Genomic DNA, 17,666 nt, shown 5'->3' with positions numbered 1-17,666 from the left:
TGAAGGGGAGACATTCATTTCTGTAACTTTTGTCAACACCAAAGTTTACATGTTTCTGCATATGCGTCTAGTCCAGAGAACTGAAAATAATAAGCATGTAATTAAAATGGCTGATTTTGAAAGTGCATTCTAGCATCTTTCAAATCACTTGTAGGGAGGGAGGCTCAAAAGCGAGGGGAATGTGTGTGTGTGTATCTTATTCACTTTGTTGTATAGTAGAAACTAACACAACATTGTAAAGCAATTATACTCCAATTAAAAAAAAAACCAAATCACTTGTAAAGTCGATAGGCAATATGAAGAGGCTCACACTGATAAGAAAATGTTAAAAACTGCAGCGTAGAGCCTTTATTTACTCTTCTCCACTGTGAACGTTCTTTTGTGACTTGATCATGTGCCTTTTAAAATTTACACTCCATAAAAATTGACAAGATCTTTGCTAAATGTCAGAACTCTGGTAAAGGGCTCTTTAAATTGGCCATGAGTACATATATTATATACATTTTTCATATATGTTTTATACAATTCTACATCATCTTCAAAACTATACATTACCTGTCATGAAAATAAATGTCTTTGAGAATTAGCTTCCGTGAGTACTTCTGTAAGCACAGGTTTAAAAAAAAAAACCTCTTCATCACACAATTTTGAATGTTCCAGATTATTTCTTAGCAAGAGAAATTTTGGGGGAAAAAAGAATGTAAATCAAAGGACCATCACTTTATTCATCGAAATCATACTCATTCAAGTACCCACAGTACAAGTGATCAGGGACAGGTTAGAATATGAGCTTAAAATCAGATCAGAGGCCCATGTAAATCCATGGCTGATTCATGTCAATGTATGACAAAAACCACTACAATATTGTAAAGTAATTAGCCTCCAACTAATAAAAATAAAAAAAAAAAAAATCAAATCACAGTCCCCAATCACCACAGTCACAGCCACCACTAGATAATTCTAAACACAGTGGCTTAGTAACAGGTAAATATTAACGTCAGCCTCTTTTTTAAAATTTTATTATAACATCAGACCTTTCAAAAGCAGCTATTAAAGTATAAATTATAAGATAAGGCAAGACGACCCACTAATGTCAGAACTCACAATATCACGTAGGCATATGACTAAGTGCCAGATCTCCTATTCCATGGCTATTCATCTCTTCTTAGGGTCATAAAATCTAATTTTGAAATACATAGCATCTGCAATGGTAAATCCAATTACGATGACTTACTTTAGCTTATAAGGCATGCAACAGAACACACAACATCTGTCAATGGTCCTTGGAAAGTGTTAATGGAAGGAAACAAAACTGACCCTCTTTTGGAAACTGACAAGTACAAAACGGCAAAGCTGGCACGTACTAACACAAAGATGTCCTGCAAATACACACATAACTTTTCAGTGTCATCAAAGACTCTAAGAATACATAATTACACCATTTCAGTTTAAGTAAGGGAAATATTATTTAAAATAACTTCCTATGGTTTTTCTTGTCTTCAGGCTGCATATTGAGCAGCTAATTCTTCAACTTTACTAATAGTGGCACAGGAGTACCAGTGAAGGTTTGATGAACAGAGAACCCAGTGCCTTGAATGTGTAGAAGCCTGTCTTCTCTGAAAGGAAAAAAAATAACAACATGATTTTATATATCTTATATTTCCTGTACTCCTGTGTGTATCACACATTTTATAATGAAATCATTTTTAAATAAACCCATTCAAGTGCAAGTCACACTTCAACATAAGGGGGAAGATTACAATTTGGTAAAATGTATAGATGGATTCTATTTTTTTTAAGTTAGCTCTTTAAAAAAAACCACAACTATTTACTTATTTATTTGGCTGAATGAGGTCTTGGATGTGGCATGTGAGATCTTTTTTTTTGTTGCAGCAAGAGGCATCTAGTTCCCTGACTAGGGATCGAACCCAAGCCCCCTGCATTGAGAGCACAGAGTCTTAGCCACTGGACTACCAGGGAAATTCCATACATGGATTCTTTGTTTTTCTCACCATTTATTTAGAAATAAGCTCCTTGAGGGCAGGGATTTTTGTGTTTTGTTCACTGAAATACCCCAACAGTGTCTAGCACACAGGAGGTGATCTACACATGTTGAATTTATGTATCTATATCCATAAAAAATGTCCACACATCCAAACGAACTGCTTATAAATAACTTAAAAACCAAAGACAATTTCTTTCTCTTATTTCACTTAGCATAATACCCTTCAGGTTCATCCACTTTGCTGCAAATAGCAAAATTTCATTCTTTTTTTATGACTGAGTAATACTGCAGTGTGTGTGTGTCTGTATGTGTGTACCACATATTCTTCCTGATCCATTCATCTGTTGACACTTAGTTGCTTCCATGTGTTGGCTATTGTAAATAATGCTGCTATGAACACTGAGGGTACATGTATGTTTTCTAATTAGTGTTTTTGCTTCCTTTGGATATACACCCAGGGGTTGAATTGCTAGGTCATATGGTAATTCTTTTTTTTTTTTTAATTTTTAGTTTTTCAAGAAACCTCCATACTGTTTTCCACAGTACTCCACATCCTCACTAATATTTGTTATTCGTGGTCTTTTTGACAATAGCCACTTCAACAGGAGTGAGATGATACTTCATTGTCGTTTTGATTTGCATTTCTCTGGTGATTAGCAATGCTGAGCATCTGCTTATGTTCCTGTTGGCCATCTGCACATCCTCGAGTCTTCTGCCCACTTTTTAATCAGGTTGTTCATTTTTTTTATTATTTATTTTTAACTGGAGGATAACTGCTTTACAATATTGTGTGGGTTTCTGCTGTACATTAACATGAATGAGCCATAGGCATACATATGTCCCCTCCCTATTGAACCTCCCTCCCATCTCCCTCCCCATCCCACTCCTCTAGGTTGTTACAGAGCCCCTGTTTGAGTTCCCTGAGACATACAGAAAATTTCCCCTGGCTATTTAATTTTACATATGGTAAAGTATTTGTTTCAAAGTTACTCTCTCAATTCACTCCACCCCCTCCATCTCCACTGTGTCCACAAGTCTGTTCTCTATGTCTGCGTCTCCACTACTGCCCTGCAGATAGGTTCATCAGTATCACCTTTCTAGATTCCATATACATGCATTAATATATGATATTTGTCTTTCTCTTTCTGACTTACTTCATTCTGTATAATAGGCTCTGGGTTCATCCACCTCATTAGAACAGACTCAAATGCATTCCTTTTTATAGTTGAGTAATATTCCATTGTGCATATATACCACAACTTCTTTATCTATTCATCTCTTGATAGACATCCATGTTGCTTCCATGTCCTAGCTACTGTAAATAGTGCTGCAATGAACATTGGGTACATGTATCTTTCTCAATTATGGATTCCTCAGGGTATAAGCCCAGTAGTGGGATTGTTGGGTTGTTTGTTTGTTTGTTTGTTTGTTTTTTATGTTGAGTTGTATGAGCTATTTATATTAGGTTGGCCAAAAGGTTCATTTGGGTTTTCCATAAGATGCTATGGAAAAACTCAAATGAACCTTTTGACCAACTCAATGTATTTTAGATATTAACCCCTTATTGGTTATATGACTTGCAAATGCTTTCTCCCATTCTGTAGGTTGCCTTTTTGTTTTGCTGTGCAAAAGCTTTTAAGTTTAATTAGGTCCCATTTGTTTAGTTTTGCTTTTATTTCCTTTACTTTAGGATACATCCAAAAAAATATTGCTATGATTTATGTCAAAGAGTGTTCTGCCGATGTTTTTCTCTAGGAGTTTTATGGTTTTTTCTCTTACATTTAGGTTTTTAATCCATTTTGAGTTTATCTTTGTATATAGTGTTAGAGAATATTCTAATTTCATTCTTTTATAGATAGCTGTCCAGTTTCTCAGCACCACTTATTGAAGAGACTATCTTTTCTCCATTGCATATTCTTGTCTCCTTTGTCATAGATTAATTGATCATAGGTGCATGAGCTTATTTCTGGGCTCTGAATTCTGTTTCATTGATCTATGTGTCTTTTTTTGTGTGTCAGTACCATACTGTATGGTATCGCTTATATGTAGAATCTAAAAAATACACAAACTAGTGAATATAATAAAAGAAACAGACCCACAGATATAGAGAGTCAACTAATGGTTAGCGGTGGGGAGAGAGAAAGGGGGAGGGGCAATATAGACTTAGGGGATCAAGAGGAACAAACTATTATGGATAAGATAAGCAACAAGGATATATCATACAACACAGGGAATAGAGTCAGTATTCTATAATAATTATAAATGAAATACTTTTAAAAATTGTGAATCAAAATATTATATAATTATAACCTATAATTCTTGTTCTTATAATTTTACTTATTTATTTTTGCTGTGTCTTCATTGCTGGGCAGGCTTTTTGTGTAGCTGTGGCGAGCAGGGGTTACTCTCTAGCTGCAGTGCCCAGGCTTCTCATTGCAATGGCTTCTCTTGTTTCAGAACATGGGCTCTAGGCTGTGCCAACTTCAGTAGTTGTGGCACATGCGCTGAGCAGTTCAGCTTCCCTGCTTCTAGAGCACAGGCTCAATAGTTATGGCACTCAGGCTTAGCTGCTCCACAGTATGTGGGATCTTCCCAGATCGGGGATCAAACCCATGTCTCCTCCATTGGCAGGCAGATTCTTCACCACAGAGCCACCAGGGAAGCCCAACTGTAACTTATATAATGTTGTACATCAATTATACTTCAACTAAAAAATTAATAATAATATAAATCAGATTAACGTGCTGAAGCAAACTGAAACTTTGACAACAGAGACTGCACATTTTCCTAGTATAACAGCTAGAACTGTGACTGTCTTGGGAAGCTGCCTAAGGATCAGTTCAGTTCAGTCACTCAGTCCTGTCTGACTCTTTGCGACCACATGAATCGCAGCACGGCAGTCCTCCCTGTCCATCACCAACACCTGGAGTCTACCCAGACCCACGTCCATCGAGTCAGTGATGCCATCCAGCCATCCCATCCTCTGTCGTCCCCTTCTCCTCCTGCCCCCAATCCCTCCCAGCATCAGGGTCTTTTCCAATGAGTCAACTCTTTGCATGAGGTGGCCAAAGTATTGGAGTTTCAGTTTCAACATCAGTCCTTCCAATGAACACCCAGGACTGATCTCCTTTAGGATGGACTGGTTGGATCTCCTTGCCGTCCAAGGGACTCTCAAGAGTCTTCTCCAACACCGACACGAAAAGCACAGAAGAGAAGAGAGAAAAACAAGTCAACAGGTACATACAAGAAAAGATGCTTAACATCACTAGTCATAAGGAAAATGTAAATCGAAACCACAGTGAGATATCACCTCACACCTTGTAAGAATAGCTATTATCAAAAAGAGAAGAAATAACAAATGTTGGAGTGGATGAGGAGAAAAAGGAACCCTTGTGTTAAGGTAAATTGGTGCAGTCACTATGGAAAACAGGATAGATGGTCCTCAAAAAATTAAAAACGAAAACTGCCCTGGTGATACAGTGGATAGGAATCCATGTGCCAAGGTAGGGAATACAGGTTTGATCCCTGGTAGAGGAAGATTCCACATGCTGAGGAGCAACTAAGCCCGTACACCACATCTATAGAGTAGCCCCCACTCTCTACAAGTAGAGAAAGCCTTCTGGCAGCAATGAAGACCCAGTGCAACCAAAACTTTAAAACAATTAATTAAAAATGAAACTGCCATATGATCCAGCAATTCCACTTCTGGGTATTTATCCAAAGAAAATGAAAACAACAACTCAAAAAGATATATGCACCTTTATGTTCATTGCAACATTATTTACAAATAGCCAAGACAGAAAAAAACCTAAGTGTCCATTAATGGATAAACAGATTAAGAAGCTACGGTCTACACGTACAATGGAATATCATTCAGCCATAGAAAAGAAGGAAATCTTGCCATTTGAGACAGCATAGATTGATTTGAGGGTATTATGCTAAGTGAAGTAAGTTAGACAGAGAAAGACAAATATCAAATAATGATTTCACTTATATGTGGAATCTTAAGAAAAAAAAGCGAACAGACTGATGGTTGCCAGAGGTGGGAGATGGAATGGGGGTGGGAGACATGGGTGAAGGAAGTCAAAAGGTGCAAACTGTAAGTTATGAAATAAATAAGTCATGGGGATGTAATGTACAGCAGAGTGACTATAGTTAAAAACACTTTACTGCATATTTGAAAGTTGCTAACAGAGCACATCAAAGTGTGGTGATGGGTGTTAATTAGGCTTACTTTGGTAATCATTTCCAAATATACAAGTATTGAATCATTATATCATATACATGAAACTAATATGTTGATTATATCTCAATTTTTAAAAAAATTTTAAAAAAGAGACTCAAAAAAAAAAGAGAGAAATAGGTAAATTTGACTCCAAAGTTAAAAAGGCTTGTGCTTCAAATGAAACCATCAATTAAATGAAAGATAATTCACAGGAGAAAATATTTGCAAATTTGATAAGGATCCAATATTTGCAAATATTTGATAAGGATCCTTGAATTCAGACTACATAAAGAACTCTTACAACTAAACAGTGTTTTCACTGTTTTCACTGAAATAGCCCAATTTAAAAATGGGCCAAGAATCTGCACATTTATCCAAAAACGATACAGCACACAAGTGGCCAATAAACACATGAAAATGTCCTCAGTTTCACTAGCCATTCGGGAAATGCAAATCAAAACCACAATGTGAAACCACTTCACATCCACTAGAACGGCTGGAATCAAACAAGTCCTCAGAAGGATGTGGAGAAAATGGAACCCTCCTACAATGATGATAGGAATGAAATGTTACAGCTGCTTTGGAAGTCAGGGAGTTCCTCAATGATTAAACTCAACAGTGACTCTATGACCTAGCAAATACACTCCTCCATATATACTCGAGAAGTGAAAACATGTCCACACAGAAACTTGTATAAAAATATTCATAGTAACATTATTCATAATAGATAAAGATGGAAATAATTCAAATGCCCATCAACTGAAGAACCGATAATTAAAATATGCAGTCAGATAGAAGAATGAATACTGGCACATGCTACAATATGGATGAAACTTGAGAACATTATGTTAAGTGAAAGAAGCCAGACACAAAAGATCATATATTCTATTTATCTGAAATATCCAGAATAGGCACATCTTTAAAGACAGAAAGGATATGAGGGGCTGCCAGGGGCTGGTGGGGAGGGCCAGTGGGAGGAAATGAGGGGTCATGGCTAATGGGCATGAAGGTTTCTTTTGGGGGTGATGGGAATGTTTTAAATTTGTGGTAATGAATGCATGACTGTGATTATACTAAAACCTACTGAAATGTATACTTTAAGTGGGTTAATTGTATGGCATGTGGGCTTCCCGCATAGTTCAGTTGGTAAAGCATCTGCCTGTAATGCGGGAGACCTGGGTTCAATTCCTGGGTCGGTAAGTTCTCCTGGAGAAGGAAATGGCAACCCACTCCAGTATTCTTGCCTGGAGAATCCCATGGACAGAGGAGCCTGGCAGGCTACAGTTCATGGGATCACAAGAGTTGGACACGACTTAGTGCTATATTTCTTAAAGCTGTTTTAAAAAAAAAAAAACTAGAAGGGATCCTGTTTTTCCCATCTGCCTTCTTGCTAACAAAACTTTTTCCACCTTCCCTTTTCAGATTAATACAAAAATTATCTGAAAACGGTGCAGACATATCTCTGTCAAGTTGCTGGCTCATAATTTTCCAGAGATGAATACACAAATATAAATTATAAGTGCTATTAATAAGTCTGGTTTCCCAGCATCTGCAGGGTGAACCAGACAACTTAACTTCTTCCTGGCAAAGGCAGCAATATCACTGGTAAATATTTTTAAGTCAGAAAGGAGATAATTACCTTTCAAAGTAAATTTCAGCATATTAAAATGTCACTATATTTGCTAATTCAACAATTTTACAAAGCCCCAAACTTTATTGTGTAAAAGTATACAATATATAAAAGTATAAAAGCATACAAGTATAAATTGCTCCTTCTTTCCAATATGCTATCAGCTTTTTATTTTTTCATTAACATGTTCATGTACATGTGCTTAATCGCTCAGTCATGTTCAACTGCTTTTGACCCCATAGACTGTAGCTCGCCAGGTTCCTCTGTCCATGGGATTCTCCAGGCAAGAATCCTGGAGTGAGTTGCCATGCCCTACTCCACGCAATCTTCCCAAACCAGGGACTGAACCCAGGTCTCCTGCATTGCACGTGGATACTTTACCATCTGAGCTAACAGGGAAGCCTTTCCATTAACATATGATTTTTTTTTTTAAACAATTATACCATGAATTGAAAATGATAGGAGGTAACTGATAAAGGTCTTCTCAACTGGAAAGCAAAAGTGGCTGCTTAGTATTTCTACTGAAGAAAGAATAATATAGGAAGGAATTCATCTGCTGCAGGAATTTAAGTCACGAATGACTAAACTGAGTATTTCTCATGCCCATAAAGATTAAGGCTCGCTTAGCACTGAAGTTGTAGTTTCTCTCTTTGGAGAGCTCTCCTAGACCTCTTCTTTGTTGTTGTCAAGTCACTAAGTCATGTCCGACTCTTAGGACTGTGAGAGTTGTGATCCATGGACTGTAGCATGCCAGGCTCCTCTGTCCTCCACTGTCTCCCAGAGTTTGCTCAAATTCATGTCCATTGAGTTGGTGATGCTATCTAACCATCTCATCCTCTGTCGCCCCCTTCTCCTTCTGCCTTCACTCAGACTTCTTTACCTCCAGGAATAGATTATTTTGGTTTCAGACTCTGAGCAAAGGAACATGAGTCAAAGTGTCCTGTGAGCAAATCGAACAGTGCAAACATTTGAACAATGAACCACAAAAATGATTTGTCTCTTTGGAGCACGGCTTCCACTTGTGCTCTATGAAATAAGATCTGGGGAAAAGGTCATCCCCAAGTCTTTATTGAGGGAAACAAACAACTGTCCCTTCTCACTGATCTCCTCTCTAGACTCATTCATCCAGGCTTTAAATACCACCTACGAGGCTGATGACTCCCAAGTTTACATCCCCAAGCCAGCTCCCTTCCCTGAAGACCAGATTTCTATATCCACTTGCCAACTCAACAACTCTGCATGGACACTGAATAGACACCTCAAAGTTATTAGCTCCTAAACCAAACTCTTTTTGGGGCTGTGCCACGTGGCTCATGGGACCTCAGTTCTCAGACCAGGGATTGAACCTGGACCTATAGCAGTGAAAGCATTGAATCCTAACCACTGGACCACCAGGGAATTCCCCCTCAAAGCAAACTTCCAATCCTCATGATTTCACCACACCCTGCTCCACCTACAGGCATCTCCATTGATGACAATTCCTTCCATCTGCTTGCTCAGGTCCAAATTCTCAGTCATCCTTGACGCATTTCTTGCTCTTAGGGCCCATATCCAAACCATGAGCAAATAATTTTGGGTCTACTTTCAAAATATACCCAGACTCTCACCACCTCCATCATTACCTCTCTGGTTCAAGCCACCATCATCAATCTTCACAGCCTCCTAATTGGTGAACTTTTTCTGGATACAAGGTAAGTCTCTCCTTTGCTCAGAACCTGCCTATGGCTCCTCATGTGACTCAGAGTAAAAGCCAAGATCCTTACCATGCCTTTTATGATCCAGACCCATTACTTCTTTGGTTTTATCTCTGTCTGTCTCTGTCTGTCTCTCTCTCTCACACACACACCCACACACACACACATAAACACACATACAACTTCTGCCACACTGGTTCTCTTCCCATTCCTTGAATTTGTCAGTACTTTGCCATCTCAAGGCTTTTACATTGATTGTCCCCTCTGCCGAGAACACTCCCTCAGACCCCTCTGGTGACATCCTACCTTCTCTTAGGGCTTTGTTCACTGTCACCTTCCCAGTGCTGAAATGAACAAGAAGTCAGTCAAAGCCTTACATTCACCATGCATACACAATGAGGGGTGGGCTTGGGTGAAAAAGAAATGAGAGGACGGCCTCTTGCTGGGTTCAGAATAAGACCTGGATCAGACAGGAGGTATCTCTCTTAGGGGGCTGACCTCTGCTTCTGTGCTGGGGCAGGTGAGGAGCAGGTTTTTTATTGAGCCTTCAGAGACTGCTTGGTTGAGAAGATACCATAGAGGGACTTTTGCTTTCAATCCTTGGGAGCAACTCCTAAGATTGAAATACCTCCTGGTGCCAAGCACTTGCAGGCATGCCCGAGAAATGTAATGGATAAAATGAATCTCAATTTTCTGATGGATTTTTAATACATTTATCTGTTTCCTTTATAAGAAAGTAAACTATTACAATTTCACAAATTGTAATAGCTCAATTTGTAAGAAAACACAGGTTTCAGTCATAACTGATTTAACAGCCTCAACCCTCCAGGACACAACTAAGAACTAGGAAAAAAAAAAAAAAGCTTTTAGGAACAGAAATAGACACACAGATACAGATACTAGGTAAACTAGGGGTTACCAGGGGGAGTGGGAAGGAAGGAGGAGCAAGATGGGGAAGGGGATTGAGAGGTGCAAAGTACTAGGAATAAAAGAAATACAGCATGGGGAACACAGCCAATATTTTGTAATAACTTTGCATGCAGAATAATTTATAAAAATACTGAATCACTATGTTGTACTCTTGAAACTAATATTTTAAGTCAAGTATACTTCAATCTTTAAAAAAAAAAAAAGCTTTTATGCAACCAGAAGAGATCATATTAAAGTCCATATACATTAGTATTAATAGAAGCAGAATCCCCACAACCCTACTCATAGTCTGTTTACTCATATTTTGCAAACAACACTAACACGTGTGGTTCTCTCATTTCCTAGCTCATAACATATCAGACTGAGCAATGAAGGAGGGAGATTAGAGGATTAGGCAGTAACTGCTGGCTGGTAGAAACAGTTAAAATAACAGCAGCAAGAAATGGCAGCTAAAAAATAAATAAATAAAAAATTTAAAAAATAATAAATACGAAAAAAAAAAGAAATGGCAGCTATGAGGGGTGGGAGGGAGGCACAAGAGGGAGGGAATATACATATACATACAGCTGATTCACTTTGTGGTACAGCAGGAACTAACAAAACATTGTAAGGCAATTACACCTCAAAAAAAAAAAGAAATGGCAGTTAACAGAGAGGGGATATATGGAAAGATTAGAAAACCAGACATTGCAAATTAAGAGGCAGAACAATCTGTGCCCAATTTAATGCGAGGACAAACAGACCTGCCACAGTTTAGAAGCCCTTGAGGCAACACTATATAGAACAAATTAAAACAACTAATGCTATTATACGGATAATCTTGAAACATCAGGAAAAGATGCAATTATCTCCAGGTTCAGGAGTCAGGAAGATAAATAATCTTTTTGAAAAGCTTTCCATCTAAAATGGTTAGATTGGTAAGAGGGAAAAAACAATCAAGCTCTAAAAGTGCTGAAACCTCAGTTACCCAGAAAATCATTTATGTGGAATAACTCAAAAATTAGTGTTACCCAGTAAGTGACCCATTATCAGTGGAATCCATTTTATACCACGTTGCAACATATAATAATTAACTTTTATTTTGATTTACACATCTTTATTGTTGTTGTGATTTACACAGCTAAACTCTGACAAAATCAAATTTGCAGTGAACAAGTTTTCACAACTACTTCTCTGAGTTACAGAGACAGTTTGCATTCTTTTGGGCTGCAAGGAACAAAAAACTCTTCTTTCTTTTTTTTTTCCCCCCTTTTTTTCTCCATCATCGGGTAAGGAAAGTGTGAAGGGGGAAGACACCTCTATTCAAGGGCAAGTTGAAAAGGTAATTTTATACTAAGTGTGGGCTCCATCTAGGCTAGATTTTCTGAGTGATCAGGATAATCCATAAAAGTCATTGAAGGAAAGAACTTGGATGCCAGGAATTGTTTGATGGGGGCCACAGATGACTGTAAGAAATAATATTCACTTCTTCCCAGCTCTAGACCTATGGGTCAGCTCTCCCTGAATGAAGAAACCACATATCCAAAACTGAACCCCAAATTTCCTCTCCCTCCTCCATTCCTGGTCTTTTATCTCTCCCTGCCTCATCACTTTAACAGGAAACCTGCAATTGACCTAATCTCCCGCGCTGTTCCTCAAACCTCACAACTAGCCACCAAGTTAAATCAATTCTACTCTCTCAGTTCCTCTAGCTTCTCCCCTTCTCCCCATTCCCAGAACTGACTCAGTCCATGCCTTTGTCCACTCTTGCCCAGCTTGTTCCAACTGCTCTCTAACTAGCCGCCCTATTTTTGTTCTTCCTCCTCTCTGCTCCATATGCCACACACTGGGTCCTCCCTACAACCACCAGAGTCGTATATGCAAAAGTAAGAAGCTCCGCCACTCACTAACACAGCCCACCACTGTGCACCCCTGCGCCCCTACAACCCTATGCAGCAGCCTTGCTCTATTCCCCTATTCACAACACTCTGACGGCTCCCCACTGCCTGACAAACAAGTAAAGCACTTTAACATGCCTGATCCAGCGTCTGCCTGCTTCTCCAAATTGATCTCCTGTGCTTTCCACACTTTCCACTCCCATCATTACAAAGAGACTCCCCCACCTACTATGCTGTCCCCTTTCTGCTCTTTTGGCCACATCTTGTTTCCTCCTTTGCCTGGATGACTTCTCCCTACCCTTCCCCACCACATTCTGTTCTGTCTCCAGTCCACCTGGACATTTGGCTGCATCCTTAAAGTTGCAGATCCTTCTTCACCCGCTCCCTGAAGTCTTACCTTAACTTCCTCATTCGAGTCAGCAGAGCCTTTTCTGGCTACCTCACAACGGATCCTGCACAAACAGGTGTAATTTGTTTATTACACCTTGGCACAACCTGGTAGCGAGCAGGCTCTAAATAATCATCCTTGAAATGATCTCTCGGAAAGTTCTGTCCCACGATGAAAAGCCTTGTAAATATATGTTTTATTTTTTTTCCCATTTATTTTTATTAGTTGGAGGCTAATTACTTTACAATATTGTAGTGGTTTTAGTCATACATTGATATGAATCAGCCATGGATTTACATGTATTCCCCATCCCGATCCCCCCTCCCGCCTCCCTCTCTACCCGATCCCTCTGGGTCTTCCCAGTGCACCAGGCCCGAGCACTTGTCTCATGCATCCAACCTGGGCTGGTGATCTGTTTCACCCTAGACAATAAACATGTTTCGATGCTGTTCTCTTGAAACATCCCCCCCTCACCTTCTCCCACAGAGTCCAAAAGTCTGTTCTGTACATCTGTGTCTCTTTTTCTGTTTTGCATGTAGGGTTATTGTTACCATCTTTCTAAATTCCATGTATAAGTGTTAGTATACTGTAATGGTCTTTATCTTTCTGGCTTACTTGACGCTCCAGTTTCATCCATCTCATTAGAACTGATTCAAATGAATTCTTTTTAATGGCTGAGTTATATTCCACGGTGCATATGTACCCCAGCTTCCTTATCCATTCGTCTGCTGATGGGCATCTAGGTTGCTTCCATGTCCTGGCTATTATAAACAGTGCTGCGATGAATATTGGGGTGCACGTGTCTCTTTCAGATCTGGTTTCCTCGGTGTGTATGCCCAGAAGTGGTATTGCTGGGTCATATGGCAGTTCTATTTCCAGTTTTTAAAGAAATCTCCACACTGCTTTTCATAGTGGCTGTATTAGTTTGCATTCCCACCAACAGTGTAAGAGGGTTCCCTTTTCTCCACACCCTCTCCAGCATTTATTGCTTGTAGACTTTTGGATAGCAGATATCCTGACTGGCGTGTAATGGTACCTCATTGTGGTTTTAATTTGCATTTCTCTGGTAATGAGTGATGTTGAGCATCTTTTCATGTGTTTGTTAGCCATCTGTATGTCTTCTTTGGAGAAATGTCTGTTTAGTTCTTTGGCCCATTTTTTGATTGGGTCATTTATTTTTCTGGAGTTAAGCTGCAGGAGTTGCTTGTATATTTTTGACATTAATCCTTTGTCTGTTGCTTCGTTTGCTATTATTTTCTCCCAATCTGAGGGCTGTCTTTTCACCTTACTTATAGTTTCCTTTGTTGTGCAAAAGCTTTTAAGTTTCATTAGGTCCCATTTGTTTATTTTTGCTTTTATTTCCAATATTCTGGGATGTGGGTCATAGAGGATCCTGCTGTGATTTATGTCAGAGAGTGTTTTGCCTATGTTTTCCTCTAGGAGTTTTATAGTTTCTGGTCTTACATTTAGATCTTTAATCCATTTTGAGTTTATTTTTGTGTATGGTGTTAGAAAGTGTTCTAGTTTCATTCTTTTACAAGTGGTTGACCAGTTTTCCCAGCACCACTTGTTAAAGAGGTTGTCTTTTTTCCATTGTGTATCCTTGCCTCCTTTGTCGAAGATAAGGTGTCCATAGGTTCGTGGATTTATCTCTGGGCTTTCTATTCTGTTCCATTGATCTATATTTCTGTCTTTGTGCCAGTACCATACTAAGCTTTGTAAACATGTGTTTTAAATGGATGACTAATTTTTAAATAGATGAAATCCTTTCCACACATAAAACTATCGTCCTAGGGTGCATGTCCTAACAGCAAAGCTAGCTACAGACCACTTCCAGGAGGTTCTGTTGGTCCAGCCAGCTACTAAGAATGCTGAAAAGCAAAACAGCACCGTTTGCCCGTGTAAAAACACAGCACAGCAACCAGTGTCATTCAGGTGCTGCGACTCATAATGCTGAGGCACAGAAGCCTACCAACATGCTGGAGCCTCCAGAGGTATGGAGGATGAAACACCGCACCCAACTATACAAACAGAGAAATCACTGGAGGTAGAAATGTCAACTTCGAGTTCATAGCACAGCTAATTTAATGCTTGTTAAGAAAGCATACATTTCTCCTATGGAGATTTTTTTTTTCACCCTCAGGAAGATGCAGGAGGCAAACACAGGACACAGAGGACTCCTCACACTTCCTTGAGCTGCCCAGCTTCCAGTAAGGGTCTGGTGTAAGCATTTCAAGCCATTTCAGACGCGAAACACCTAAAGAAGGAGCACGTGCCCCATTACCACACTCCCCTTACTGCTTGACCACACCTGGAAACCCATAGTACGTGTGTATGCTAAGTCGCTTCAATCGCGCCGGACTCTGTGGGACCCCAAAGGCTGCAGCCCAAAAAAATACTGGAGTGGGTTGCCATGCCCTCCTCCAAGGGATCTTCCAGACCCCGGGATGGAACCTGCGTTTCTCACACCTCTTGCAACGACAGGCAGGTTCGTTACCACTAGCGCCATCTGGGAAGACTCGGAAACCAACAGTGCCCACCCCCAAAACCAAACGTGGAGGGCTTCTGAAAGAGCATAAGCCGCTGCCTTGGCTTACTGCGGTCTAACTACGGGGGTTGGCCTAGGAGAAGGCAGAGTATTTTGAACATGTGTGGTGGCTATCTTGACTTTTCAGAAAATTGTCTCCAAGTCTATTTCTGGGGATGCCAAAACTTCCTGGGCCAGGCTGAGCACCTGCTAAGGCAAAAGCACCACGCGCTGCTGAGGAAGACACATCCGTGAATTGCAGTACCTCGAAAACTTGCCTGAAAAGTCCCTGGCTGAACGTGAGATAGCAGAGCTGCGCCCTCCCCATCGCTCGGCCCCTCTGGCGCGGTAAACGCGTGTGCATGTGTGTGCGCCACGGCCCCCAAGTGACGGCGTCCACGGTCCCCCAACCGCCGCTCTCATCCCTCACCCACACCGCGGCAGTGGCACACGAAAACTTCTGCCTTTATAGTGAGGACCCTGGGGAAACAGGAAACTCTTGGACTCAGCTGGAAGGACGCACTAGTCCGGGTGAGAAAGCCCAAGGCGCCGGCGGCACGCTTTCTCTACAACGCCCCCCTCCCAGCGCGGTGCCAAGGGTCTCCAAATCCGAGCGCTTTTTTTTTTTTTTTCTGCTTTCCCCAAACGTGCGATTCAACCCCCAGCTTTTCCAGCATTCATACAAAGGAAATGCACTTTCGGGAGGCGGGGGCGGGAGGCATCTGGTCGGCGGGATACGGAGTTGGAAGATACGGCGCAGCCCCACCTTCCCCGGCGGGCTGGTTCAGGTCCCCTCTCCGCTCCTCGCCCGCGCACCACTCGGACCTTCTCACGGTCCCGCGGCAGCGCGGCCCCGGGCCGGAGGAAAACGGCGGGCCAGCCAAGGGCGCGGGGAGGGAGGACAAAGTGTGGTCGGCAGCCGGGCGGCCGGGGCTGGAGTGCGGGAGGAGAGGGGCGCGCGGGGCGGCGGGCGCGACGGGGGAACTTACTTGCGACGGAGGCTGCTTGCAGCAGGCTGAAGTAGCTCGTGCTGTACTTATCGGAAATCCGCACGCGCCGCAGAGCCATGGCCATGTCCACCTGCAGAGGGATGTCCTGGGTAGCCTGCACTAACCCGCTGCCGTCCTGGTTCTGGGGCAGTTCCCAGGTACTGCCACTCAGCGCCAGGGTCCAGGGTTCCGGTATCCGGGGCGCGTGCCCGGGGGCCGTGCCCAGGTGGTACCGGGAGCCCGCCGCCGCCGCCATCCTCAGCGGGGAGCCCGGCCGGGACCACTGGCCGGGCCCGCCACCGCCGCCGCCGAACTCCATCGTGCGTCCGGCCCCGCTGCTCCGGGCTCCGGAGGTGCCGGTCGCTACCACAGCCGGACGACCCCGAGCCCTCGCGTGGGGACCCGGGCGCCAGAGGCTGAGAGCGCTGCGCGCCGGGAGGCCGAAAACTTGCTCGGACTTTAGGGCTCCAGTGGAGCGCTGCTGGCCGCGGCCGCAGAGGGCGACTCCTCCCGGGAGCGAACACACGCCCCCTTTTAGCTACCCGGAGGCTGGGGGGCGGGGATGTGGAGGAGGGACTCCAGTAGCCCAAAGGGAGAACCCCTGCAGAGACGCCCTTTGTCGGGGGAGGGGAGGCGGCCAGGGCGAGCCCAAGTGGTGGGAGGAGACGGCCCGGCCTTGCACTCCCAGGGTAACTCTTGCAACTCTTGGCGGTTATTAGCATCCCATCCAGCTAGCCCTGGCCGAGACACAGATTCGCCACGCGCGGGAGTCGCTCAGTGAGAACGCTTGCTCGTGGCCCTGCCAAGATTGCCTACCCTTGCCGGCGCCAAGAGTGCGCTATAGCCCTGGAGGCTCTGAACGGGTCTGTGCCCTCCGCCCACCCCCAACGCAAACACCCACACCCACACATCCCACCCCCTTGCGGGTGCTAAGTCCTGCGTCCTGATTCTCAAACGCTGGGGTCTCAGGAAGCGCCCTGTAGAGACACCTGGGCTGCCATCCCTCACCGGCTTTGGAATCTTGGCGTGTCCTAGAGAGAGGGCTCCAGAACGCAGAACGCAGGAGAAAATCGGAAGGCAAGAGGAGGCGACCCTTTAAAGAAGCAAGAAGTGGGAAAGAAACGGAGTCGACCTCTTTCCTTTTTTCCCTAAGCCCCCGGAGATGAGGTCGATGAACTACCGGACTCCGCAGAGCCGAGCTGTGGTGGGGGTGGGGGGTGGCGGGGTGGGCGGGGGCGGAGGCGGAGGCGGGGGGTTGCTGCCCAGAAAACTGTGGCCGCTGGGGGAGAGGCCTGGGGATGTCAGCAGAAAAACTGCGAGTCTGAAACTGAGTCAGTGCCATCGGAATTCACCACGAGTTTGCTCCAGCGCTACAAGTCTTTATGGGAATTGCAACTGCCA

General features: G+C 42.7%; 1 protein-coding gene and 1 non-coding gene across 5 annotated transcripts in view; both read right to left on the bottom strand.

The window, feature by feature from the left end:
* Window positions 1-16,382, bottom strand: part of MCF2 (MCF.2 cell line derived transforming sequence) — a 121,516-nt gene extending 105,134 nt beyond the window's left edge. For all 4 annotated transcript variants that reach the window (XM_065915113.1, XM_065915114.1, XM_065915115.1 and 1 more), the window contains exon 1: window positions 16,266-16,382. In XM_065915113.1, coding sequence (XP_065771185.1) covers window positions 16,266-16,350 — 85 coding nt within the window. In that variant the 5' untranslated portion in view covers window positions 16,351-16,382. The remainder of the gene's footprint in view (window positions 1-16,265) is intronic.
* TRNAE-CUC (transfer RNA glutamic acid (anticodon CUC)) lies at window positions 1,908-1,980 on the bottom strand. Its single transcript has one exon. It is a non-coding gene; the product is annotated as a tRNA-Glu (tRNA).
* Window positions 16,383-17,666: the final 1,284 nt, after the last annotated feature.

The sequence above is a fragment of the Muntiacus reevesi genome, chromosome X (genome assembly GCF_963930625.1).
Source record: "Muntiacus reevesi chromosome X, mMunRee1.1, whole genome shotgun sequence".
In the NCBI taxonomy this organism is placed as follows: domain Eukaryota; kingdom Metazoa; phylum Chordata; class Mammalia; order Artiodactyla; family Cervidae; genus Muntiacus; species Muntiacus reevesi.
Note: the sequence above shows the minus strand (reverse complement) of the source record. Positions and strands in the feature narration are given on the sequence as shown.